Consider the following 27,862-nt stretch of genomic DNA (forward strand, 5'->3'; position numbering starts at 1 on the left):
GGGGGGGGGGGGGGGCACACAACAGAAGAAGTCAGCCAAGGTTGAAAAGAACATGAAAACATGCTGCAGGAAGCTATTTTTGACAGGTCTCTGTCCACGGAGAAAAAAGGTCAGAATATCAATTAATTCTGCTTTTTAAAACTGCTATGCATTTTAAATAGACAGCTTCTTTGTTCAGTATCTTAGAGGATTTATTTTTTATCTTTTTTTTAAGTCTGTAAGGCAGAGGGTTTGGGGGAGGAAAAGATTTAGGGTGAAAAAGAGTGGGGTTACTGCCAAGAAAGTGATGACAAATCAGAGTGCCAGACTCACTGCACAAATTTACCTTCTCTTCCCTAAAGCTTCAACTCCCAGGCCCTCATCCTGTAGATGGGTTCAGACAGACAGGTGCAACCAGAAGCCAATTTACTAGTTAGTTATATACTCACTTCACATGCACAGTTCAGTAAATTCACAGGGTTTAAATGCTGTTTGAAGTATGAAGACAAGAATGGAAACAAGTTTGCCATACCTGGTGCTAAATTTCTGTACTGCAATTAAACCTACATTTGGCAAGCTGATGACTACAATGAACAGGGAATTGTATACAGGCCCCATGGGACAACACAGGTGCTCTCTGCACAGCTCAGGTGAACCTGAGGCTAGAGATGTTTTGAATCCTCTCTCAGATCCTCAACACTAACAGCACAGCACACTTTTTCTGTGGCTGCTACCACCATCCATGTTTAGTGGTTGCCAGTGCACATATGCCCATGACTGACAGCCTGTTAGCTTTATACCCGGCTACCTACTCTTAACCTTGTCTTGCTTACTGATATCTAGCGCACAGACCCTCCTGTAGGGTCTTGTCATGGCTTGACCCTTCTGTGTACTGCAAAACAAAAGGTAGCTCTTCTGCTCTTTTGAGCCTAGTCCCCAAAGGTCTTCAGTGGGTTTTAAAGGAAGTCACCATGAATGAGAGAAAGATGATTTTTTTTAAAAAGAGAAAAGGCTGAAATTCAAGTCAACCATATTTAAAAAGAAAATATGAATGCAACTCTTAGCAAAAGAGGAAGAACCAACAACATTAGTGGATGTAGACCCCAGACTCTGGGATTACAAAAGAGCTTATTACAAAAAGATAAATCTGAAGAACACTGTTTGCCCTGTATGCTTTAGTAATGCAGTGTTAGTGTAAAGGTAAGCATTTTGGGATACTTCTTTGTTAGTACTATGGATTTCCATGTGAAAGCAAAATTTACAAAAATAACTAGGTTATAGATCATGACAAGGAAGGTCATCAAGAGAAAGAGCTTCCAAAAAAAGTCGGAGAACAAGTGCTGAGCATCACTATGGGTTAGTCCACTAGGCTTGTGTGGCTGGAAACTAATGTTTGGACTTGGTTGCAATGAGACAGAATATTTGGGGAGCTCATCTTAATCTGCATGCTGTATGTGGTCCTTATGTTGCCCACTATGAAACCTTAGGACTGGAATAGTCAGCAGTCTACAAGTTGTAACGGAAGCACAGTTGTGAGGTGAACATAAGAAATGCCATTTACTGGGTCAGACAATAGGCTCATTTAGCTCAATATCCTGTCCACACAAAAGACAGACTGTGGGTGTGAAAGTGTGAACAGGACACATCCAGAATTTTTCAACCCCTGCTCTTCTCCCACCATTGCAACTTCCAGCAATAAGAGGTTTAGGAAGTTCTGATTCTGAATATGCACTTCTACCTACCATATTCAATACCTGCTGAAGGTACTTTCCTCCAAGAATTTGTCCAATTTTTTCCTGATTTGTGGTACACTATCAACCTCCATAAAAGATGGCACAGGGGAAATTACACAGCAACCCTCTGAAACCTAATCACAAGCACAGTATAGTTAAGAGTCACTCTTTAGGCATTTAATTTTAAAAACAGTTGTGCCCAAAGATAAAAGTAAGATGGCACTGATGAGGTGATACATGACAGCAGGGACAGGAGAACTTTCATTAAAAAAATAATCTAAAAGATGAAAGGGATCCACATTGCATGCCATAACTAATTTATAGCCAGAAAAATCAGCCTAATTTTCATTATCACTTCACTAACCTGTAAGCTTTTAAATTGGTTTGACAACTAGCAGAGATGACAGATGGCTTTAAGGTTCACAGCAATTTCTAGCTGCTCTCCAAGTGTTTTATTTCATTCTTACACAGTTATTTGAAGGCTTACTACAGGCTTCAATAGAAAGCCAAGGAATTGCCCTGCCTCTCCCAATTTTTTAATATCATGCTGTACTAGTTCTCTTCCCCTCACTCTGCAACATTCTTCAGAGATTACACAGTAGAGCCAGAATTCTGCAAAAAGGTTCACGAGTATGCTTAATTTCAAAACACATGACAACTCCCAGTGGAGACGTACCTAAATTTGCACATGTGGTTTGGTTAGCTAAGTTTTTGCAGGATTGGAGCCTACCATAGCAATTTTTTTTCAAATAAAAGGGAAAGTTAGCTCTAGAAATGTAGGTGCTACCAGGTAAACAGGCAGATGTACTCTGGAGGTTGAGCATATAAAAAAGTAGGATTTAAAAACAAAAACAAAAAATATACCACACAAACCCAACTCATGCACCTTGTCAATAAGGCCTTCTTCCTAATGTCTGTTAGACAATGAAAACTAGTCAGTAGTCAACAGGTATTTCTATACGTTACTATAAATCCTGTCATGCCTGAATAGGAACAAGATGTTACTGTTTAAGTCACATTGTTCCAGGAATTAACTGTTAAAATCAATGGAAATTGGTGCTGAACAGATAAACACCATCCTTGTAAAAGTATAAAAAACTTCAAAACAGGAATGGAAAATCTAATTGAAGTCCTGAACCTGATAAGAGAGAGTGACTCAAGGTCAAATTTCCAGGGACAAATTAGTAGGTAGGTACCAGTTACAAGTCATGATCCTCCTTTTCTGACAGGCCTGAACGAGTTTGCAAACACCTTCTCAATGTTTGTAGCTTAGGTTTAGACATTTATTTCTCTTTGGAGTGTAACTGAACAGTTAACACACATTCTTAGAACTACAGAACCCATCTATACCTGGGATCTAGCTCTGTATGCTTACACCAAACAAGCCCCTTTTGTTATTTTGTCTTCCGTGGAATTCAGTTAATCTTCAGTAAACTTATGCAAGTTAAAACCATTTTCTCGCCAGTAAAGCCAGATAAAAGAATAAATCCATTTTTACTTCACGAGACTTTATTCATTTGACATTTAGTGCCTTAGCAAAATGTCTTCTGAAGGTATAGAAAGTGCATTCTGAAAGCAACTATTTAAAATTACCATTCACATGGGGTTTGTTTTTGCTTTCAGTGACCTGTACAAGATGTAAAATTTAAGGCATCAAGAACAAGAAATAAACACAACTACGAGCTCATGCCCCCTAGCCTGTTACTCTACTTCTGTACCACATTAAAGTTCACAAGCCACTCTGAGAAATCAATTTGATGAGGTCATCTTTAACTACCAAATGACTTACCAGAAACATTAATTGATGTTCCTGCATCAATAATTCCACTGTTAGGCCTTACACAGTATCTACGTGGTGCAGTAGTCTTCACTTTGAAGCACACATTTCTGTCTGTAGGATTTCCAAGTTTCAGGTTGGTGGTGACAACGTCTGTGAAAGGACCTGCAGAACAGAGCAAAGTAGATTTCAGAGGATAGGAAAAGTACTTTCTAAAACTCTGAACTGCTAAATCTGTGCTTACAAATCTCAAAATGTATTAAGATATTCAACAGTATATCTGTTTATGCATAATCTGAGGATCACTTGAAATCTCTGCAAGTCTGACCTGCATTGCACACGAATACATATGACAATAACTAACTTATTGGTCACTAGCAGTAAGACACAAGGGGGGATAATTTATATGTGGCACAAGAAGTGGCCATGACCTGCTGTTACACAGGTTTAGTTGCGAAGTAACTATTGAATCTTATTTCATAGCTGCATAAATACAGAGTAACCTACTGTATTAGTTTGCATGAATGAGAAAATTGTTACAGAAGATAAGACCATTTAAATTATCAGCATGCAAATAAAAATCTCCCAAAATTGCACATATTAAAAGGGAGAAGCAGAGCTACTAATGAAGCGGCTAGTACAGAGCCCTACCCTTTAGCTGGGTGCTGTGATGAAAGCACTGTAAATAAGAGACCCATCAAAGCCCACACACTGCAACTAGCAGCGCATTCATTTTTGGCAGGGGGTTTGGGGGGAAGGAAGAACACAACAGGGTTTTCTTCTTTATACAAGTGAAGAAAAAAAAAACAAACAAATAGCCCCTCATGAAATGGTTAAAGCTCACCACCCCAGGACCCAGATAGGAGCTTCCCTGTTCCTACACTGGTACCAGTACTCTGGTTCCCACCAGTGTTGCCAAAGCCCTTAGTCATCAATAGTTATAAGCGAACAGAAGAAATGCAGTTGATCACTATATTCAGAAATGCTCAGACACCAAATAATCTGGTCTCTCAGGGTCTGTCTATTGCTGAGTTGGCCTTAGCTTGTGTGGCTAAAGCATTCTCACTACTAAAAATATGCAGGAAGATTCCCAGCACTTCAGTTGTTCAGCCTGTAACCTCACCTGAAGTGGTCAGGTTACAACCCCAAGCACTCCAGCATGAGCCACCTAACTTGGGCCAAAAAGCATTATTACACTCACATTTATGTATCCTGATGGGAGCTAGGACAGAAGGCAAAACCCAAGAGTGTTAACTCTGCAGAGAAATTTTTTTTATTCTAGTACACCTAACACGGGGGTGGGCAAAATGTGGCCTGTAGTCCGGATGCGGCACACCAGGCCATTCTATCCAGCCTGTGGGACCCCTGAAAAAGATTTAGAAAATTAGTATTCATCTGCTCCTGGCTGCCTGCCACGTGGCTCTCGATGGCTTGCCAAAACCCAGTAAGCAGCCCTCCGCCCAAAATAACTGCCCACCCCTAACAAAGCTTCTAAACATCTGGTCTTTAAATTTACAGAAGGAATTAAAACAAAAACAAAAAGAAAAAAAGAATCTGTGGTTACTTGGTATTTCCATAAAAATGAAAACTATCCTTCTACAGATTGACTAATAGAGTGCAATTCCTAAATGAAATTTTGCTAAAAACCCCCAAACACCTCCCCCCTTGCTCCAAAAGGAACACCCTTCCCTACCAGTTACCTAGGTTTAAAGAGACCAGGAGAAAATACCACTAGTGTCATCCTGGGAATAAAAAGTTATGGCACCTTATAATCACTACATACATTATCTGAAATGAGTCTGTCACAAGCACAAGCTGTCCAGAAGAAGGAATGTAACCAACAGAATTTGGTGGGATGTTCAACTAAGATCTGACTGAACTTCTGCCAGCTTCAGTAAAGTTTTATTTGTACCGATGCAAACTGAAAGCATGAAGTGTTATTGACGAAAAAGACCAATCTAGTATAGGAGATGCCAAGTGTGTGTCCTATAATAAACAAAAAGGTATGACTGACTTTGGTATATACTCCAACATTATTTTCCAGATTTCTTTTTGTGACAGTTCTGCTTTCCACCTAGGACCTATGCACACAACCCCTTACGTTTGGAGATCACTGCATTCTCTCATAATCTGCCACACTCCATTTCTTATTCAGACTCCAAGGCTGTATCATTATATCCAAGTGTCATTCTAGAGCATAGGGTCTTATAATATAATTTAAAAAGAAAAAAGACCCAGAAGAGTTAGGTCAAAAGAATATTGTCAACGCTATTTAAAATTTTTAAGTACATGTCACTGCCTTACAAAGGCAACACACAAATTCATATTGGCAAGATCCGAGCCGACATCTGTTTGCTTAGTTGTACTGCACTTAAGGCACAAGCCATTGCTAGGGCAAACATTACCCTACTGTCATTTCGTTTACGCAGCTTGTGAGACCTTATAACACTTATCCCAATCAAAATTCCTTGCATTAGTGTTACACACAAACAATTCTCAAGTGGGCATGTTGACAATGCAACAGAAAGTGCAACTGCTACACTACTGCCCAGCTTTAAAATGTAGTTAGAGCAGGACTCAACAATCATGACAACAGGGGCTGGGGAAGAATTCAGTTTATGCCAGCACCCACACACACATTCAGGGTCCCTCACAGGTTGGTACAGCCTGCACTGCACAGCCACCATTTATGTTACTCAGACTAGAAAGATTCAAAAAACAAGCTTAGGTGCATTTATCTATGCTGCAAGTGACACTTTCACCTGACAGAGCAGATAAACCCTTTCTAGTCTCAATATTGATATTTCAGCTCAGCAAGGAACTGGGTATGCTTAAAGATGGGTAACATGCTAAGCAAGTTCCTGAACTGGAGCCAAGAGCAAAAAGACCTCCAGAGTGGCACCCTTGCAGTTGCAATCATATCCACTGAAGTGTTGCCAAGCTGCCAATCCTCCTGACCATCAAGGCCAGGAACAGAATCTAAGAAGGCTGCCTGCACTACTATGGGAACCTTTTAAAGGTGCAGTGACCAAGTATTTACATTTTCCCCAGCCAGCTTCAGTAAGACTGGATTTGGATACATGTCTCCAAGTCAATGGACAGGACACTGGAACATCCAGAGCTTCTTCTAACGAAGCCTTAAGAATAGTTCTTCAACTTACCCCCCTGCTCCTGTACACAGCCATCTTCCATCACTATTTAATACCATCACAGTACACAGATGCCACCTAATGACATGGATTCTTTTCTGTGGTTGGTTAATACTTCAAGGCAGCTTTCTTAGCAGAAGAATAGGGGAAAGGAGTTTGTAACCCTTTGTAAAAGCATTGCCAGGGGCTGATACCCCAGTTGATAAGATTCAGGCCATCTGCTTTGCAAAGGCATGGAGTGCTAAAGAAGCCAGCTGATGAGGGTCTTGCCTGCATGGTTTTGGAGTACTGGACCCAACTGTGTTCTCACCATCAACTTTCAGAGGGAGCATCTCATGTTAAAGGAAAAAAGACAAGTTCCAATTCTGTATAAGTTTTGACTCTTATTTGTCACACTTATGATTAGTCTAACTGCAAGTTTATTTCTTCCAGTGTGTCTAACAGCATTGGCAATTTGCTCCATTCTCTATTGCACTGTCCTTCCCCCTTTTTGTTAATCTTTCAGCAGTAATGGAAAAAATATTTAAAAGGCAAACTGATTATAAAGGCCATTGAGTCCTCTAGTCAGTCTCCATGGTAGGTACAACACTTAACCTTACTTTAAACTCCTTCTTAAAGAACTGAGCATCTTGCCAAAGTGGATGACCTCTAAAAACAAACTTTAGGTGAAATAAGTTAAAGTGTCAAGAGAGGCAGAATGTTTGGAGGAAGAACCTCATGGCTGGGAGTTGGTAAGCCTCAAGTTCCAATCAAAGCTCCACCACTGATTCCCTGTATATCCTTTGACAAATTATTCACAGGTCTGATCTTAAGCCATTACATTCATTAGGAGTTGAAACTCACTCAAAACAGGAGCGAGATTGAGTCCTTAAAGTTTCCTCACTTGTAGAGTTAAGAAAATACTTCTCTAATTGCACGGAATCTTACAAAGATTAGTGTTTTAGAAAGCACTACACCCCAGGTTTTAATCATCATCATGTGGCTCTGGAGACATTCATAATTAAGCAAGCATCAGCAACTTCTTGAATCAAAATTGAGAAGTGAGAAACCAGAAATGTCTGCATTATATTAACGTATTTCAGATGCATTTTGTTGAGGGGGCCCTATGGCCCCGAGTGTGAAGATTAGTTATTTCAAGAAAAAGTGGAGGCCTAGAGATCTGCCTACATCAGCCATTTATGATGCTCCATTCTCACTTATCCTGTTTACATCTCTGTTAAATTGCTTTCCCTTCCCAATTCATGATACTGCTAAGCAAAAAAAACAAAACAACCAACCTCAGAAGCAGTAGTGGGTGTTTCAGCAAACAGGCATTTCTTTAGAAGGAGGTAGTGCAGCAGTTCAATGTAATTGGCTAGTTACTCCTTCAATGCTTCCAGAAGTAGACAAGGTGCATATTTCATTGATTAAGACTCACTAATTAGATGGAGGTGGGTGCTAGGAGTAACCGTACTAATGGAAAATTGCCCTGCTGAAACAGGAATAGACTGTGAAGCTTCTACAGTGGAATCATCCATCTATCTACCAATAAAATGAAGTGTCCGTCTGTCCATTTCTAAGTCAAGAACGGCTGGTCCTAGCTACTCCAAGCCTTCCAAAGAGGAATCACCGAATACCACTCGACGAAAATTATAGACAAGTTATTTTTCAACTTAACCCTTTTTGGGGTTTCCACTGACTGGGATTAATTCACTTCTCAGATAAACTGGTACCACTCCATTTTGGATGCAGTGAATTCAGTTCAAGCATCATTATTATACTGACGCTTGCCTTTTTTTTTTTGCTTCATGTTAAATATGTTGTACCATGTTAAAATATTTAGGTAAAAAATATTGTTTGTGTTATACCAAGTTCTTAAAAAATAAACAGACACCGCAATTACAAAAATAAAAATCTGGGTAAAGAATGGGTACTTCACCTAGTGTTTTATAAGATGCATGTCTGGAACTCCAAGGAGCTGCCCTACTTATTTCTGCTACCAGTGCCCCATCACAAAAAAACTACTTAGGTTGCCTGAGTTTTGGTGAAATCTGTTGTGCCTCCCTTTCTACTATCAGATCCTGACACAGCTGGCTCAGGGCCTGAACCAAGAGATTCATTAGTTCAGAGATCCAAGACAGCTTTGGCCAGGCTGTTATCAAGCATGGGCATTCAGCAGAGTCCTGCCTGAGTTTTTTTGGTAACTATTGGTATTACAGGACATGCATGCATAAGGCATGGTGACTGTTGAAGCTAGTCTTCACATCATCTGGTAGCACTTCCCGTTGCTCATCATTGTAGACAGATCAACCCTTGATTTGATCTAACCCGCAAATAATTCTGGCATGACTACATCCTTACAGGATCTCCTGAAAGATACCTATGGAAGCAATCAGTTAGAACATCTCAAAGGTCAGGTTAAGTGACAAATTACTTACTTTTTTTTGTAACTGATACACCAGTTCCACAAATGCAGTTTTGATGGGAAGGGGGGGCAGATCTCACTTTATTTTTGTTTTGCAAAACATTGCTGTGTTCACTGAGACTCACGATTATTCTTGGAGAACGGGCGAGTGAGGGGTAGAAAGTGTAATGGAAGTATGATAAATTGTTCTCAACTCCAGAATACTCATATGAAACAGAGATTTGAGCCTCAAGTCTTTAAGTCCAAATGAGCTTCCATTCCAAATTGGAGCCATCTGTTTGAGTCTGATGCTAACAGAAGAGAGGCAAGCACAAACTTGCTAACTTTCTTAGTAGCTTTCCATCAGTTTAAGGGCAACAGGATTTCTAGGGTCTCTTCAGTTCTTCTCAAGGTCATATCTGAGGCAGTCAAACCTGAATAGTTTGTGGGGTTAGGTTCCATGCCACTTGCAAAGACAACAGCTTGCAACAAGCTGGGGTCACACACACACTCACACCTTTAGCAAACAGCAACACTGGCTCAGCTCTAATTGCTTTTATTTCAAAGGGCACCATTTCTCCAATCAGGCGCATGGGACCACTGCTGCGCTCTGGCTAATTGGAGAAGAGATGCCCTCTGAAGTAAGAATCATAGCCAACAGCCATATGGCTCATCTTTTAAATCACAGGGTGACTACACTTCCTAGATTGGCAGGGACAATCCCAGATTTCAGAGGCCGTCTCACCCTCCAATTTTCTGTAATGCCAATCCAGGACTAGCATCCTGGCTGTGACTCTACCCACATCTACGGCTCTTGGCTCAGGTGCCCAGCCCATGGACAGTTGCTTCAATTCAATTTTCTCTAGGAAGCCCAGGCAGTGGGCTGATCCCTGGTCTGGACCCTGCTGGGTTGCAAGATGTGCTTACACAGTAGAGTTGGGGTCAGGGAAACATGTGTGCACATGCATGTGTGTGTGCATGTGTGTGCGCATGCACACGTGCGTGCACCCTCCTGCCCAGTCCTGCTCCTGGAAGCTGCAGAGTTGGGGCTGCATGCGTGCATACACTGGCACTCTCCTCTTTGCCCCTCCCTCCTCCCCCTCCAGATTTTCCTCAAATTGTTATGATCACCCTATTTATTCAGCATCCTATGGCCCATTAAATGGGTTGTGAATCACCTGGACACAAGCGATCCCAGAAATACTGGAAATTAAAAACTTCGAACCCCAGCAAGTGTGGCATGTTGCATTATAGAGAATTGTGTGGCCTGGAGACCCAAGGTGAGTACTCAATGAAGCCTGAGGATGTGCTTATAAATCAATCAGCAACATAATCATATAGTTGAATCTTTCCTGAGGCAGGTAAGCCCTTGTTAAATATACTGAACAGGAACTAGAAGAATCAATTTTTCTTTGTTGACCCGAACCCCAAGGAGATAGGAAGATGGATAGTAAATTGAACGCACTAGACATGTCTATGAGAAGTTTACTGCAGAGTTGCTGAAACTTTTTACCAAGGAGCTAGTTGGGCATCTACACATGTAGCACTATTAGGCTGCAGTAGACTAGTGAACGCCACCATAGTACTTAGACTAGTACTTGTTAAACACATCTTATGACAGCACTGAGTGTGCCGCAATGCACACGTAGATGCTGACGGTGCTGGATGGGGCACGAGGGTGCTTCAGCGTGGGGGCTGCCTGCCAGCTAGTCCCACACTGAAGCACCCTCATGCCCCAGCCACCCCTTCCACACCACATTGGGCCAAGCTGGAGCAGCCCTGGGGTGGCAAGCTGATCCCACCAGATCATGCCAGCCAGGGCTGCTCTGACCCAGCTCAAATGTGCTGCAGTCCTGAATGCACGTGCAAACATGAAGTCTGGGAGCAATAAACACTGGTGCATACTGCACCACAGTTTATTGTATTGAACTAACTGCATGTGTAGATGTGCCTACTAATGACCTACTGAAATCCCTCAGATAAAAGTCAGTTGTTGAGCCATGTATTCATTGCCTCCTCACTCCCCATTGTAGTAATAACCTCTCAGGTAGATTGTTAGTGCAACCAGGTACTTGGTGAATCCACTACTGCACTGATGACAGCAATTACCAATTTAATATCTTAGCCATTTTTATGGGGAGAAGATATGGTTCTACAAGTAAGTATCCTGAAGGCTTGCAGCTTCCAGGGGACCTGCTGTGTGGATCCAAGAGTGAGGATAAGGGATTGCTACAGTGCTCCTACCATACTGAAATTCAAAATCAGTACACAAAGGGGTTTGCCTGTCCCCTCTCCAGAACTGATAAGCCAGTCCCCCTTTTTTCTTTAGGGGGAAACATCCCTTCACTCCACAAATTCTGCTGGAACAGTCTGCTGAATCAAGGACCAAAATAAACTACTTCCTGCTGTCATAGATCCTCCCCATTTGACAGCTTAACAAATAAAAATGTGTGGATCTCAGTGGAATGTCCCTGTGCTTGTACCCCTACAAATGGAGAATGATCCATCAGAAGGATCTTGATGAGAGAAGAGACAAATAACTCCACATCACCCAGTGGGGAGAAGGTAGGCACCATCTAGATTGCAACACCTGTAAGGTGCAAGGAGTTTCTTCACACAGGTTGAGGTTCCATTAGACTTTCCTCCTTTGACTACTCATGTTTCCTTCAAATTAAAGAAATTTTTCCTGGTAACTGTGGGATTTTTAGAGAAATTAGAAGTGTAGTATAGCTTGGGTAGTAATCTCATCTTCCAGAAGAGTCATTTTTACACCCAAATAAAATTTAAGTTTTTAGCATTCTTGCTCCATGGCAAAAGGGAAGATTGAAGCTTGGTTCAATGACAGATTCTGGAGCTGGATCCACAGATAACTACTTGACTCTGTATCCAACACTGCACAGATGGAAGAGCTATAAGTTGGCACCTGCCAGAGAAGTTTCTCAGGGTCCAGAAGGTCTTTGTTATTGAGCTTTATTTGATGCATGTAGCATGATGACATGCAAAGACGTGCAGGAAAGATAAGACAACTTTCCCTTGGATCACAAGCATGCACACCTGCCATTCTTCTTCAAAAGCTGTTCAAAACAAGTCATATAACGGTATTCCAATCTCAGATAAGAGGCTATGGGGGACAGAACAGTGGAGTCAACTTGTAACTCTTCCTGGACCTGATTCAAAGCTTTGGCAGCAGCAGCAGATTACCTTGGAGTGAAGTGCTACTCTGAAATGGTAGGCCTGGAATGGTGTCACCAATGTCGGCCTTTGGGCAGACTAAATGCCAAAAGGTGCTAATAAGTTGAAGGAGCCATGGATTGTGCTGGGACATACCAAACTCCACTGTGACCGATTCAGGCTGGACATAAGAAAGAACTTCTTCACTGTCCGAGCCCCCAAGGTCTGGAATAGACTGCCGATGGAGGCAGTTCAAGCACCCACTTTGAACATCATCTTCAAGACACATTTGGATGCTTACCTTGCTGGGATCCTATGATCCCTGCTGACTTCCTGCCCCTGGGGCAGGGGGCTGGACTCGATGATCCTCCGGGGTCCCTTCCAGCCCAAAAGTCTATGAAATCTATGAAAAGAACAGGGTTACTCCCAAATCTAGAACTGAAAAAAGCAATGGTAATGAAACCAAGCTTCCTTAACAGAAATGCAGGATTTATGCATCTGGACCCCAAGAACAACAGTAAAATAGCTTTCCAATATTGAAAGTTGAGGAGAAAGTGGTGTTTCTCCTTACATGGTACACCTGACATAGCAGAAGTGTGAGGCATACTCACTTCTTCTTGGTAGCAGAGTCTGGGAAACTGCTGATACAGGAAGGATAAACAGTGATTCACTGCCAGCAGGAAGTCTGGTATTGATGAAATAGATTGATACCAGAATTTACAGCACAGGTCTCAAATGACAACCGGACACTTAACATGGTTACACCAACAGTGCCAGCACTTGGGATGCTGGCACTATAGTACTATACGACTGGCAGTGGATGATTTTTTCTTCTTTTTCACTTTGAGAAGACTGGTACTGCAGCATAGTGACTGGAACCTTAATGGGTTGCAGAAGGTCTTTCAATACCTGCAAAGTTAAAACTGTTAAAGCCACACTCTTATGAATCCCCTTCCCACTAAGCAGCAAGATCTGTTACGAGATCAAAAAGGAAGAACCTTTAGAAACTGGCCATATTGGATGGAAAGGAAGAGGGTTACTACTAGGGGTGCACCAATAGCGATTTTTTGGACCGATACCGACAGTCAAGTTTTAAATGAGCCATATTGGCCTATACTGAGCCCATTGCCAATATGCAGCTCCACAGTGTAGAGAATGGTGACTGGCTGGTAAGTCCATTACAGGAAAAGGGAAGAGGCACGGGGGTGGGGGGGTGCAGATAGAGGCCCCTGCAGTGATGGAGGGAAACCTGGCTCCCACAGTTGGCACTGGGGCAAGAGGCAGGCGCTGCCCAGCCAGACAGCTTGGTCCCATGCCCTGCCCTGTAGCTCATCCAGAAGCTGCGGGGACTCCCACAGGTCCGTGCATACAAGGAGGGCATGGAGGAGCTTGTGCCCCCTGGATCTGTGCATGGAGTGGGCTGGGCTGCCACTGCAGGCTAGAGCCGGGGGCGGTGCTGGGGGGGTGGAGGAAATATGGCTCTAGCTCTGCTCGGCTCCCCTCAGCGCCGCTGCTGCCCGCTGGGAGCTGCTCCCAACTCTCAGCAGCAGCCTGCCCCACCCACAGATCTGGGGGCACACCCACCTTGCCCTCCCAGGTGTGTGCAGTAGCAGGAGCCACCCCGTTCTTTCCCCACATCCCCCAGATGAGCTGCAGCTCTGTTCTGTGCCCCGGCAGGGCAGCGCCTGCCCCTGCCCCAGGGTCAGGCCCACTCCCTCACTGCAGGGGCCTCAATGTACACCCCCTGCATGCCCCATCCCTCCCCCACAACAGACTTACCAGCTGGACCTAGCTGCTCATGTGCTGTGCTGCGCTGCACACATGCACAGAGCATTTATGCTAACCGGACCTTGTCGTGCATCCACAGGTGCATCTCGAGTAGAGCCAAGGAGGTGATCCTCCCCCTCTACGCGACACTGGTCAGGCCACAGCTGGAGTATTGTGTCCAGTTCTGTGCGCCCCATTTCAAGAGGGATGTGGACAACATGGAGAGGGTCCAGAGGAGGGCCACCCGCATGATCCGGGGACAACAGGGCAGACCCTACAGTGAGAGACTGCGGGACCTGAACCTATTCAGCCTCCACAAGAGAAGGCTGAGGGGGGACCTGGTGACTGTCTATAGACTCACTAGGGGGGACCAGAAGGGTTTGGGGGAGACGCTGTTTCCCCTAGCGCCCGCTGGCATAACAAGGAGTAATGGGCACAAGTTGATGGAGAGGAGGTATAGATTGGACATCCGCAAAAACTACTTCACAGTTAGGGCGGCTAGGAGCTGGAACCAACTTCCAAGGGAAGTGGTGCTGGCCCCTACCCTGGGGGTCTTTAAGAAGAGGCTGGATGCCTACCTGGCTGGACTCATTTGAGTCCCGTTTCTTTTTTTGGGGTTTTGTTGTTCTCCCGCCCTGGCGGGGGGTCGGGCTAGAAGATCTACTAGGTCCCTTCCGACCCTTAATCTATGAATCTATCAGCCACAATACCTAAAAAGAGCCAATAGCTGATACTTCCAGTTTTCCCTCATATTGGATATGGGTCCTCCCCATAGACTCTGAAAAAAATCCCAAGGAAAGTGACAATTCCCAGGGGGAAACAAAGGAAGGAATAAGAAAAAAAGTTCAAAAATGTCATAAATTTTAAAACACCAACTCAAAGTCAACAGGAAAGAAGAATATGTAAGCAGCTAACATGATTATACAATCCAGATGCCAAATTATTTAGATGGATTAATCAAGGTCATCCTCTGGTCTCTTTTGGCACAGTCTATTCTTGCCAAGACCATGACACACACAAGTTGGAGGAGATGGAAGGGAAGAAAAACAACCACAAGTATGAAAAAAATATTGAAAACCTTTTTCAGATGCAAGTAAATTTTTTTCCATTGCCTTCTATATCCTCAGAATGTGTTAAGTGACTTCACAGTTCCAACAACTGCTAAGTGTGAGGCCACACACAAGTCTGCCAAATGAGACTAAAGAGCATGTCCTTCAAAGTATTTTTCTAACAAAGTTTTCACTTACTGGTTTCTAGTCTGACATCTTTTGAGTTTTATTGCATCCAAACATTAGTCAGTCAAAGTCACGGGATAAATATTTTAAACTTCCATGTCCTAAGCTTAGCTATGTGTACACAAAGTGTATTTTAAGTAAATAAAGGACTGACAGCACAATTGGCTGGATTCTAGTTCCACAATCTGTTTTGAAAATGTCTTACCATCCTTTAAGAACTGCATGCCAGATGAATTGCTTCATATTATTTATTCCACATATAAACATGCATTTATCAGATGAGAAAGGGGCATGTATTTCAGAACAGCTAAAGAGCATTTTCTCTTTTCTTCTCCCCATTTAGAGTTCAACAGAAATGCAGAGCTTCTCAATACATTCAACTCTATTTGAAAAGAACATGGCATGGACAGAAAAGCTTTTAGGTGTCTTTTATCTAAAACCTTAAAACAAGATGAAGTAGGAAGAACAGAGGTTGCATTCTTTACTGTAGTTCATGCTACAGACTGTCCACAGAACATTAGGAGTGTTAAAGCAGCACCAGGTGCCTACAACTTGTGCTGGTGTCTTTAGTGCTCAGTACGAAGGGAAGGGGAAAAAGAAATCACACCTTGTTCAGCAACGGTCCAATGCAGTTACTACATCATATTCAGTAACCTTGGAGTAGGACTGAAAACAGCTTATTCCAGAGACGCGCATGACAAAGCTCACCGCAGAATTGGAACTCTTTTTTCTCTCAGTGATCATGATCAAGGTCTGAAAGGATGCCAAAAATAAAAGATACCCTTTTGGTCTGGAAGTGCTCTCTCCAGCAGCAGTGAGCATGAAAGTTGTGATGTGCAAGCTTCCCAGTATCACTGCTATCAGGTTCCTGAAGTCAGTGCTACATTTAAAAAGCACCAAAAATTGACATTTTGGGAGCTGTCTTCTGTCAAATCTTTGTGGAATTATCACGGTAATTTTTCTTCTTGGCCATGTTTGTCTTATTTTCTGGGAGGAACATTTTTCTCACCATTCAAATCTTATGTATTCAGATGTCTCCACCACAGAACACTGAACGTACCAAACATAGGGGAGGGGGAGCAGAATAGCCGTTGTGAACAATGTTCAGTACATTTACTAATATATAGTGTGCTCACATAGATATGAAACTTAACAACTGTAGTACTGTTACTGCTTTGAAAACATTTCTAAAAGATGTAATGTGTAAAAGTTTAAATTCCTGAACATACATAGGGGCTAAAGTGAAATTAAAGGTTGGGAACCACACACTGTTAATAGGATAGGCATTCAATCAGTGTAAGTCATTTAATAAGTTTATCTAATCAATACCTAAAAAGACAAAACAAAAAACCCCAGGAATTTTATGTTCTAGAACAGTGGTTCTCAAAACATTTTCCCCCCTGCAGACCACTGGAAAGTTGCTGAGGGTCTCGGTGGACCACTTAATAAGCTTTTTTTCCCCTACAAATCAAAGCACACAACTCTTATTTTAAGATCAGTAGTCTTACCTTTCTAATGCAATGAATGTACCTGCTTTTTGAGTCAAGCTCTGGGAAGGTGGGTGCAATGTTTGCTAGCTTTAGCCATAGTTCACCTTTCTGTGGGCCACCTGAATGGAGCTCGCAGACCAGTGGCGGTCCATGGACCACAGTTTGAGAACCTCCGTTCTAGAAGTCTTTTCTAGAACTACGTGACAGGTAGTTACAGAGAGGACAGACTTCAGCGGTGGCTGGTGACAGAACAAGGCACTATAGTTTCAAATTGCAGCAAGGGAAGTTTAGGTTAGATATTAGGAAAAAAAACTTCTCACTAGGAAGGCAGCAAGACACTGGAACAGGTTACCTAGAAAGGTTGCGGAACCTCTATCCCTGGAGGTTTTTAAGACCCAGCTAGACAAAGCCTTGGCTGGGATGATCTAGTTGGGGATGCTTTGAGCAGGGGGTTGGACAAGATGATCTCCTGAGATGCCTTCCAACTCTAATTTTCTAAGTAATGCAAGCTATGCTTTTGCATGGTTTGGGAATCTAGTTATTAGAATAAAAAGGCATCACTAGAAGCAACTAGATAGCACCCTCTCCCTCCCCCATACAGTTAATTTGAGCAAGAGCTCAGAATTCAAGACAGCATGATGGTAAGCAACCTCCAGGCTTTGCACTGAAGTAATGCCCATAGATGTTATCTGGATACCTAGAAGAGGGAAATGCAGAATTATGCCTGGTTGTAAGCAGAATGTAACAATTTTGTAACTGGCATAGTAAACACAGGTACCTAGAGCCCTACTGAGGCTATATATAACCCTACTGAAATTAGAGCTTTGCTCCCTATCTGATGCAAGTCAACTAATCCCATGCATGCTGACTCTAAGTTATTATTGCTTCAAATGTTCAGGAGTGGAGGGAGTAAAACAGAAAAGCAAGCAGGTTCAACTTCAGCAGGACAGACATTGGGAAAAATGCAGACAACGCTGAGAAGTCACATGATATGGGAAGCAGCAAGTGAAAAGTTAAATTAGTTGTGGATAAGAAGTGAAGACTTAATTTCAGAGCATTGCTTAGGCCAGGGGTGTCCAACCTTTTTGAATGTGGGGCCAGATCATGAACTTAAAAATCACCCAGTGGGCAGGTAAGCCATATTCAAAGACCTCACAGGAAGTGGTATCACATCAGGAAGTGATGTCATGTGACCTTTGACACCAATGAAGTTGCAGGAAGTGTCAATGAAATGGGTCTAAACAGTTCAAAACCCTCCCTCCATAGCATCCATCTCTGCCACTGTTTGGAGCAGGATACTGAGCTAGATGGACCATGGGGCTGACCAAGCATGACACTTTTTATGCTCTTATGTTCAGAAGCTCTTATGTTCTTTGGCTGAGCTTCCAAACTATGGCTGAGATTTGCAAAGTGGGGTAGATAGGTATGTTACAAAGTTGTCATAAAAGATTTGGAGCCCTCTAAATCCCATTCATTTTAATGGAAGTTGGTCTTTTGACTCAGCTTTGGAAAAAAAAAAAAATCACAGCCCAAGATGCCAACCAAATAAGTCAAAATATATTTTGCATTTCTATGCAGTGCATTTATGTGGGGCTCTCCAAGCATTTTACAAACATTAAATGAACCTCAGGATGAGCCCAGCCAGAGCAGCAGGGGCTCAGCTGCACTTTCCCCCACCTGCACTGGTCAGTCCCGAGCAGCACACTGCGCTGCTGCTGCTGCTTCTGCTGGCTGGTGCTGACCCGGCTGGGTCCGTCCCATCCAGAGCAGCATGCAGCTGAAGCTGGGTTCCCATGTGCTGCTGGGGACAGGAGGAGCCTGGCCAGGTCTGCACTGGCCAGCAGAAGCAGCGGTGCAGTCGTGCTGCTTGGGATGGGACGAGCCCAGCCAGAGCAGCAGGGGCTGAGCTGCATTTTCCACCTACCTGTGCTGGTCAGTCCTGAGTGGCACATGGCTCCTCCTGTCCCCAGCAGCACATGGGAAGCCAGCGTCAGCTGCATGCTGCTCCGGATGGGATAGACCCACCTGCGTTGGCACCAGCCAGCAGAAGTGGCGGCGGAGCCACATGCCGCTCAGGACTGACCAGTGCAGGTAGGAGGAAAGTACGGCGGAGTCCCTGCTGCTCCAGCTGGGCTCATCCTGTCCTGAGTGTCACATGGCTGCTCCTCTTCCCACGCGCACCATGTCAGCAACGTCAAGCTGATGCAGTGTGCATGGGAACCCTGTCCCTTCCCCAGCCTTTTAGCAGCCATTAGGAAGCTGCTGAGGGGTTGGGGGAGGGACAAGGGGTGGGAACAAAAGTAAACAGCATTTACTTTAATTTTCTGTCGCAGCACCACAGGCCTCAGAAAATGGCTTGGTGGGACTCATGGTGGCCCATGGGCCGCATGTTGGACAAGCCTGGCTTAGGCAGTCAATATGCTCCCAGGTTAATAAGCTCTCCAGCAGCAGAACTGACGTGCACAAGACCTTCAAACAACGATGTCCCTCCTTATTGTGTCCCACACTTGGAGAACCTTTATAAATTTGCTATATAATCAACGGCTGGATTATTAGGCATAAAAGCACACTCCCTCCCTATTCCCCACCCCCCGCCGGCCTCCGTTGTAGAAACTGACCGAGAAAACAGGATTAAGTTTAAAGCCATAGCGCCTTTAATCCACAGCACTATGGTAGTAAGGACTTTTGTTTGCAGACGAAAGAGCTAGACAGGAGTTTAGAAGACAGATTCTATTAATAAAGTAGTTGCTACAATGTGGGATGAAGTACTACATGCCACAGCAGGACCAATTTATGTATTTTTTTTTAATTAGGTCAGTTATTTGTTGGATGCAATACTCTACCTAATTGATAAACCCAGAGACGATGGATTGACTCAGTTGTCCAAGGCTGAGACTGCGTTTTAGCATAAAACCTCAAATTACTTCACTTATCTCCTGTCCACATGTTAATAGCCACAGGTCTGTCACAGGGGGAGAAAATTTCAAGTGGCAGCAAAAGTGAAAGAGCTATTGGAGTTTACGGCACAAACCCCCATTCTGTAAAATGGGGTCTAAAAAACACAAGTTTTCAAGATCAACAGCTATGCTGGTCATATTAGACAAGATCCTACAAGCTTTATACAGAAAAAAAATCATGCATCTCAGTAAAGAGATGGCCTAGAATAGATTTACATATTAAGTGTTTGGACAGAAGTGAGAACACAGAGCCACAGCCTTGCCCTCAACTTGGAAAGTTTTCTGCTTATGTACTGAAGTATACAGGCAAAAGGTGGGGGGGGAAATCAAGCAAGGTGGCTCTTCTGTCAACTGGTCACCATGTGGAGAGCAGCAAAGAAGGGTCGCAGGGAAGTGCTCTCGATGATGAGAATGCTCATTAAAGTCTCTTCCCTGGAAAAGAATTCAGTTCAATGGCCCTTAATCCAAAAAGATCCCCATTTAAGGGAATGGAAGCTTGGCTTAATTACAGACAACAGAATTTGGCTTACAGGGGCAGGGACATAGCATGAAAGATTAGGCTTCCCTGTGAAAACAAAGATAAATTTTAAGCCCTAGACAATAGTTAAAGACAAACAAAGCTGTTAAAACATTATCCAATAAAGCTTTCAAAGACAACAACCAAGTGCTTTGACAAAAATGAAGAGAGCCTTGTTATTGTACTAACTAGGAGGTTCTCTCAATAGTTATTAGTTGTTCACAGCAGGGAGCAAAACACAAGACCGATATGGTGAGAGATAGCACACAATGAGCATGACAGTAAGATGTGGGCAGAATTAGCAAGAGTCATTTGATTCCTACATTGTCTTCAGCTTGACAAAAAGCAACATTTACAAGAAAGGCAAAAACCAAGAAAACCCAAGAACTCAACTTTACAGAAAACTGAGTAATATAAGTTATGACATTTGTAGAAATTGCTCATTTGATGTGCATTAGCCTTATACAATGCTTCACAAAGAGTTCAAAAAAGAGAAAATGAGAGAAAAAAAAAAGAGACTTTTCATCATGTCATATCAAGGTTCAAGAAGATAGAGGGGGACTTTTCCCACTGTAGATGGGAAGTACTTATTTTTCCAAAAACAAACAAAAAGCCCTAAACAAGCCCCCCCCAAACAATAACAATTAGTCTAATTATTCAAAGCATATGTTCAAAATATATAATTTATGACCATTAAAACATAATTCCAGGCCAGTTTCTACAGGGTGTGCATTTATGTAGAATTTGACCATAGCCAGATGTCAACAACTCAAAGGCATATCACAGATTCGCATGAAATTTTGGTTCATTTCATCTAGCTGCAAAGTGAAGTCAATACACCAGTTTATTTTCCAAAGAAAACTGCCAGTACATTGCAACCAGAAAGCCTAAAATTATATTTGTATTAAAAAGTTTCAAAAGTTTCAGAAATAATATATACATTTTAAAATATAGATTCTGGAGAATCCAAGGACTGCTCCTAGTTGTTATTCCTTTTGCCCTCTTGGTAAAATGCTGAGCATTCACACTAATGCCTTATAACTAAAGCTTGCAGGCCTTCTTCAAATAAAATGTATAGTCAATCTAATGGAACATCTGCCCAAGAGGACAATTTTTAGTTTATAATTAGAAAGACAAACCAATTAGACCAATGCATTTTACCATAGTTACTAAACACTTTAATGGAAGGTTCTGTAGACAAGTTACACATAGCAAATCTGCCAGATTTTCACGACCTCTGAAGGGCTGGCAGCACAAATGATACCCCATTCACATTTTCCGTCTCATCCAGTCTGCCACAGTTTGCAATGTGGGGATCTACATAGATTCCCAGGTGCTTATGACCAAAGACTAACAGTTATTCAGATAGCTTCCCTTGGGGAAAAAAAACCATGCTGGAAGCTGCTCTATACCGCAGCTGAGATCTTACAGAGCTCCCCTTAAATCCACTAAGCAGCCATAACCAGTGCAGAACCAGAGGGATGACTTCTCTTTTGTGCTACAGCTAAATATTAGAGCCGTGCAAAATTTTGCTGGCTGCATCAATTTGTTTCAAGCCTGAAACAATGAAATCAAAATGAAGTGAGGGCAGTTGAAACATTTCAAAAGTTTCAGACTGTTTTAGGTTTTGAAGCTGAAGATGGGCTTGCTGCAGGGAAACAAAGTAAGGAGAGGGAGGGGGAAAAGGGCATAGTGAAAGCATGCCTTAACACATGCTGGAGAAGCTCCTGCAGGAGAGGAAAGAAAGGCTCTGTCAGTTTGGCTGCCTGAGATTCTGCTGATGCTACTGTGCTGGTCCTCACAAAGTTATTATTTTGCCTGTTGTTCCCAGAAACCCCTGAAACTATCTCCTTGAAACCTGGCAGGCTTCATGACTCCAGCAGGGGCTACCATGCCTGCTGTTTTCATTCAAATCTGCCAAAAAATGACAGTTATAGGCAGTTTCACGCTTTCCCATTATAGACTATGGGCAAAACGTCAAAAACAGCAAAACGGTTTCGACTGAATGAAACGAACCAGGGCTTTCGAAACAAAACTAAATAGTGTCCTGTCAAAACAGTCAAATGGAAGTCTAAACGAAACGGTGCTGTTTTGCACAGCCCTACTAAATGACATCCAAAGCACAAAAAAATATTGCTGCCAGCACTCAGGCATTCTCTGTGAAGGCTCTTCAACTTAGAAATTTGTTTGCCAGGTATAAAATAATTCTGTTTCTCTTCCCCTTTGCTCCTCTCCCAGCATGCAACAAAGTACATTCTCCCAAGCTGGTGCTGAGAGGGGTTGGAGAACTGAGCAGACATAGTAATTTTGCTCATTCAAGGGTTGAAGTAATGGGAATGCTAGAAAACAAGTGGGCTGTTACATCAGTTTGGGGATGGTTGGGATTGACCACTATTCTGTTATATTTGGGCTGTATTTTTAACTGATGGCAGAACTTCTAGGACTGGGGCAGATGCTATTCATCCAAGTTTACACTGAAAAAAACATGTTTCTTGTTCACAGATATTTTCTACAATACTAAACAGAACTCATATCTCAAACAACACTGCCAGGCATCCCCTCCTTTCTCCAAGAACCGGGTCTTGCTGCTTTTCTTATATCATTGTAATGGCTCCATAGCTCAAAGCACACAAGTGTTTCCACTATAAACAGCTTTTGAAAAAGGCATTTAAAATGTTACTATAAATGTTCAGTGAGCTACAAGCTAGCAATCAAAAGGTTGCAGCAGAAGAAATGGAAATTATGAAGAGAAGGTTTTGTATGCGTGTGTTTTCACCCTCGAAACAAGTGAGTCAAGCATTTGACCAGGCTGAGGTACAAAAATACATAAAAAGAAAAAAGCCTGTTGAGGAATAACAATTATGCAGGTGCAATAGTGGTCTCCCTATTTTTTGTGATCATTTTTATTGTTGACAGGAGGTAGTAATATTTGAGATTCTCCTCCCCAACCCCCCCGATCATGTTAATCCCACTGATGTCTTACTTCAAGAACTGTTCCTAGGATACAATCAGTTCAAAGTGACTTGAAAAGTCCTTAACAGATATGCCCGAATGGCCTGAAGCAGGCTATGACATTTTAAAGTGAGGTTTTCCGAACAGTTTAGGGAATGTATCTACATCTATCATTTAAAAAAAAAAAAAAAAAAAAAAAAAAGCAGCTAAATCCTCTAAACCACTTTCAAAGTCTCAACTCATAGTCCAGCCTTTTTTGATTCCCTAACCAACAAACTATTCAAAGCCACAGAACTGTGGCAACTAGCTCCCACACACAGTACCTTACCTATAGAGCTGTTAGTGATGCATCCATAATACATTCTCACAGGCCATCTGGTCCATGTATCCCCACTCCCAGCCCCTTCCATCACAATGCACTTCCACTTCATTCATCTTTAAAATAAGTCACATTGTGGAATATTAAGATCGTCATGCACTCTCTTACCTTTACCTTCAGCTTTTGTCTTCAGCATTGCTAATTTTTTCACAATATTAGAGCTAATGACATATGATTAGGAAATCATTAAAAAAAAAACCCATAAAAGTAATGATGCAACCAGAATATAATTCAAGGAGATGTACCATGTCTGCACTGCCATAATGACCACTTAACTTAGTTAAAATAAACTAATGATTTTATTTGTACTGCAGAAAGAGTTACTGTAACATGAATGGCAAATCTTTAAGTGTTGGCAGAAAAAGGACTAATTTTGTTTGATATTTGGGTTGCGTGTTTAGATTTGCATAAACTTCATAAGGCTTAGCTGTTCTTTAGATACAAACCAAAAAGGAAAAAAACCTAGTAATTTTTAAATAAAATCAAACCCAAATGTGTAGGAAGACATGAACATTTTACTCACACTTAAGCATAAACCACTTGGCTTGATTAGCAATCAGATTAATAATTAAAGCAAAATGTGGATTGATAAGTTTTCCAGCAAGAGTAGCAGAGCTATTTATACAGTAGTCTTTAAATAGGAGTAGAGAAATCCTAGTACAGACTGACATTATGCTGCAAATACCAGAAAGGCTCATGGTTTTTCTAAGAGTTTAAAGAAAGCTTTGTATACATTTTCAGCAGAGAAGATGGGAGTTATTTATACCTAAAGGGCAAAAGAAAATTTCAGAAGATGTTAAAAATAAGATTCTAGGGACATAAAGCTGTCTTTTCCAGCAACACTGGCCCACAGAACAGGTATAGAGTAGCCCAGGACAAAGTTCTGTTCCTCAAAGTTAAGGACACTTCTACCCGAGCATAGAGAGACAATGGACAGTTTAGTCTTTATTTCCTACAATTCTTAACCTCTCTGCTGAGAGCTGCCAAAATTGGAGTCAGTTACAATGGCGAGTTTTGTTAAGTGGCGGAAGATAACTGCAAGCAACTAAACTGAGAATCCTGAATCATCATCTACTATAAAAGATCAGACCTTCATTTTCAGGTTCAAGAGACAGTCATATTTTTATAAACATACCTGCTCATGCAGACATACCTGACCTAGCTTAAACTTAACCAGCTCAGGTACTGGTAGGAGTCTAACCACAGTAACTCAGGCTGCACAAAACCACCTAAACCTTCCAGTAGATGCCTAACGGCTACAATTCACTGCAGCTACACTGCAATGTGTCCATGAACTAGCTAGTTTAAAAGCTAGCTTGAGTATATCTACATGAGCTGCAGTCATACTTCTGGACTGCAGCACAGACATTCCCATAGGATAAATATGAAACCATGACAGGTGGCAGCTTGGAAATATCATTACTAAGCCTCAAGCCAATTTGAAAGTAGCATTGTTGATTAAGGACAGCATTGGCTATACTAACTTATTCTTCTGCCTGCCCTTTTCAGGAAATGAAGTTAAATGGAACTGGAATGCACACATACAGGTGGGGATACTCATGCAGTGGGAACAGGAAACAGTGATTTCCTATTGGAAATAGTTCTCATTGGTTTATCTTCAGACATATTAACCTCCTGCACTTGCCAATACTGCTGTGTGCCAGTTGGGGAGCACCATAGCTACCTGCTGAGTCATCAGGCTGGGACTACCCGAGGCCACACACTACAAAAAGCTGTTATCACACTTGAACTAACCAATCCAGGTCATTTCACTGAAATAACACTTCCGATTCTACTCATCGCCCTTCCCAGCATCCCTTAATCCACAAAGGAAGCAAAAACATTAAACATATTTAAAAATCAAAACTGGCTAACCCCCTAAACCGTTACATACAAATCAAATTCTAACTGGGAGCATTAACAAGCCAATCATTTCTCTAATGCTGCTTTGCACAAGCAATCTAAACCCGGTGGAAATCCTAAGTCTGCCCTCTTGGGAGCTCATCCCATATACTGGTTGATGCAGGTGCTTTAAGAAATGGTATGAATATGAAATTAGAGACTGTCAAAATGCATGTGACAAGGGACACAACTAAGGACTGGAAAGACACAGTACATCTATTATTTTCCCCACTTGCAAGCATCAAATTCTGAAATCCAAGCTAAAAAGGCTTTTTAAACAAAGGCATAGGGGAAAGATTGGATGCAATTTTTTTTTTTTGGAGAAGGTCAAAAATCATTTATATGATGTATAACTGTGACCACCTTTTCCATCACCTTCAGCACAAAGTTCCATTATTTGACCTACAGGATTACACTGGTTGACACCAACGTAGGAGTGGGACTACAACGCCTATCCCACAGGGTCCTCAGCTTGGAGAAAGGCCACGTGCTCCTGGGGCTATAATCTGTGTCTGAAGCATACAAGCCTCTTTTCCCCCTTTCCTTCTCAATAGCTGAATTCCCAGCACAACATGTACATTTGCTACTGCTGCTACTTTGGTGGCAATGGGAGCCTAGTTTTAGAATCTCTGCCAAAATAGATTAACATGAACACTCTTTGTCAAAATTTTGATTAAAAAAAATTCCCCTCCACACCCGACTAAAATATTTTGGAATAAAAAAGGTACAGTGCCCTGGATTATTTTAAAAGGTCTGTCGCAAACAATAGGTCACAGAATTTCTCAAAAAGAGATTCCCAAAACAAGAAGTGTTAAGGTGTTAAGCTACCAAAAGTGGGAGCTGCTAGGCACCCATTGCAGGCACACATACTGGGGAATATTTCCTCTCTCAACATGATATTTCAGCCCAGCATGGTGGAGCCTTTTTCAAGCAGAAGCTAACTTTCTGGCCTTCACATTTAAACAGAGCTGTATACATTTGAGAAATACAGACTTCCCAAATATTTCGATTCAGAAGCGGAGGTATTTCAGTTATGGGATAGTTACAGACCTTCATCTCCAATACAATGATATTATGAAATTGAGGCCCCAATCCTACCTCACTAGCATTTACAAAGTGCTTCTGATGCCGAGACCTATGGAAGCACTGAATCCTTTGTAAAGGAACCCCGTGGTCCCCATTCCTCAACTGTATCAAGTGTTTCTGAAAAGCGGAATTTAAAAGAGCAGATTCACAACTGCTTCATAAAACCATGTTCACGTGAGACCTACCCAGAGCAGAATCAACTTTCCGAATATTACAAATACACCTTTTCTGCATAAGTATATATTATTCTCTTTAAACCAACTGGCTACAAGCAAGAGATAATTATTACTAATGAATGACTATTTGCATACCAAACATCTCTTGTAGGTGTCCTTTGCCACAGACCATCCAAGCTCAGAAGCCACTTTTCCTTTTAAAAACCACGTCACTTTTGCAGCCATGACAGGAAATGATCCAACAGCTAGTTGATTCAACTTCAGCTACTATTGACTGTTTACCCTTGACCCTCAAGGCCATTATTTTGTCAACCTCTGGTTAGCTTTCTTCACTCCAATAAAGACTAGATGCTGCTTGTTTTAAAACATGGAGTTTGTACATACGAGAGAAAACCAGAGACCCACCCCCCCCCGGGCCCTGGATTCAAAATTATAATAAATCTCATTCACAAGTCAATGCCAATTAAAGGTCAATTTTTTTGCCCAGCTCCCTACATTTTTATATATGTCTGTTGGAAGGGATTTTTGCTCACTCAGTAAAAGCCAAAAGTTATTTTTAACATTACTACCATATAATGCAATAGTTGGCTTCGAAAATGTGTTTGACACTGTTACCGTGGCAACCTGCAAATACTTTGGCTTGCAGCAAAGAAAAAAACCTAAAAAAACCCCCAACACATTCATTCCAGGCAACGTTTTGAGCTACTGATTTTGCCCCTCTGAAAAAGAGCAGATTATCACGTTATTTCCAAGGTGCTGGTCAATGACCACGATAACACACAGTCACAAACAAGGGTATTATTGAAGATTTCAGATCCTGTTCCACCCTACTGATGTCCTTACAACCTACACCCCTGTATCACTGAATCCACAGGCTGAAAACGACAGCTCCCAGGAAAAATAAGTGCAAGCAACGAAGGAGAGAGAGACACCATGACATGCCAAGGAGACAAAGGTTGGGAAGAAGGCGTGCGGGCTGCGCGCCCCTAAGTTACAGGGACGCCTGCTGCTGTCGCCTGAAGGAAAAAGGGCTGGGAGGCAGATTGTGTAAAAGCCTCCCGGACAGCGCGTCGCACCCGCACCCGCCCCATCCATCCATCTCCTGTGCTTAAAAACAACGAAGCCCTTCCTCCGCTTCGTTTGGAAGGTGCTCATCTTAAGAAGAGGCGTAGACATGGATATCGTTTTGAAATTAAATTAAAAATAAAA

The 27,862-nt window shown here is 42.3% G+C and overlaps 1 protein-coding gene across 2 annotated transcripts in view; it reads right to left on the reverse strand.

Moving 5' to 3' along the window:
* VAPB (VAMP associated protein B and C) overlaps positions 1 to 27,862 on the reverse strand; it is a 56,904-nt gene that overhangs the window by 23,576 nt on the left and 5,466 nt on the right. Inside the window, exons 1-2 of one of the 2 annotated variants that reach the window (XM_019510188.1) lie at positions 27,736 to 27,808; positions 3,502 to 3,654 (exon numbers count right to left, since the gene is read on the reverse strand). In XM_019510188.1, the coding sequence (XP_019365733.1) occupies positions 3,502 to 3,654; positions 27,736 to 27,808 (226 nt within the window). Of the gene's footprint in view, positions 1 to 3,501; positions 3,655 to 27,735; positions 27,809 to 27,862 lie in introns of those variants that run through there. The other variant, XM_019510189.1, reaches the window with a different exon arrangement.

The sequence above is a fragment of the Gavialis gangeticus genome, unplaced genomic scaffold, assembly GCF_001723915.1.
Source record: "Gavialis gangeticus isolate Ggan-Ray unplaced genomic scaffold, GavGan_comp1, whole genome shotgun sequence".
Lineage (NCBI taxonomy): Eukaryota > Metazoa > Chordata > Crocodylia > Gavialidae > Gavialis > Gavialis gangeticus.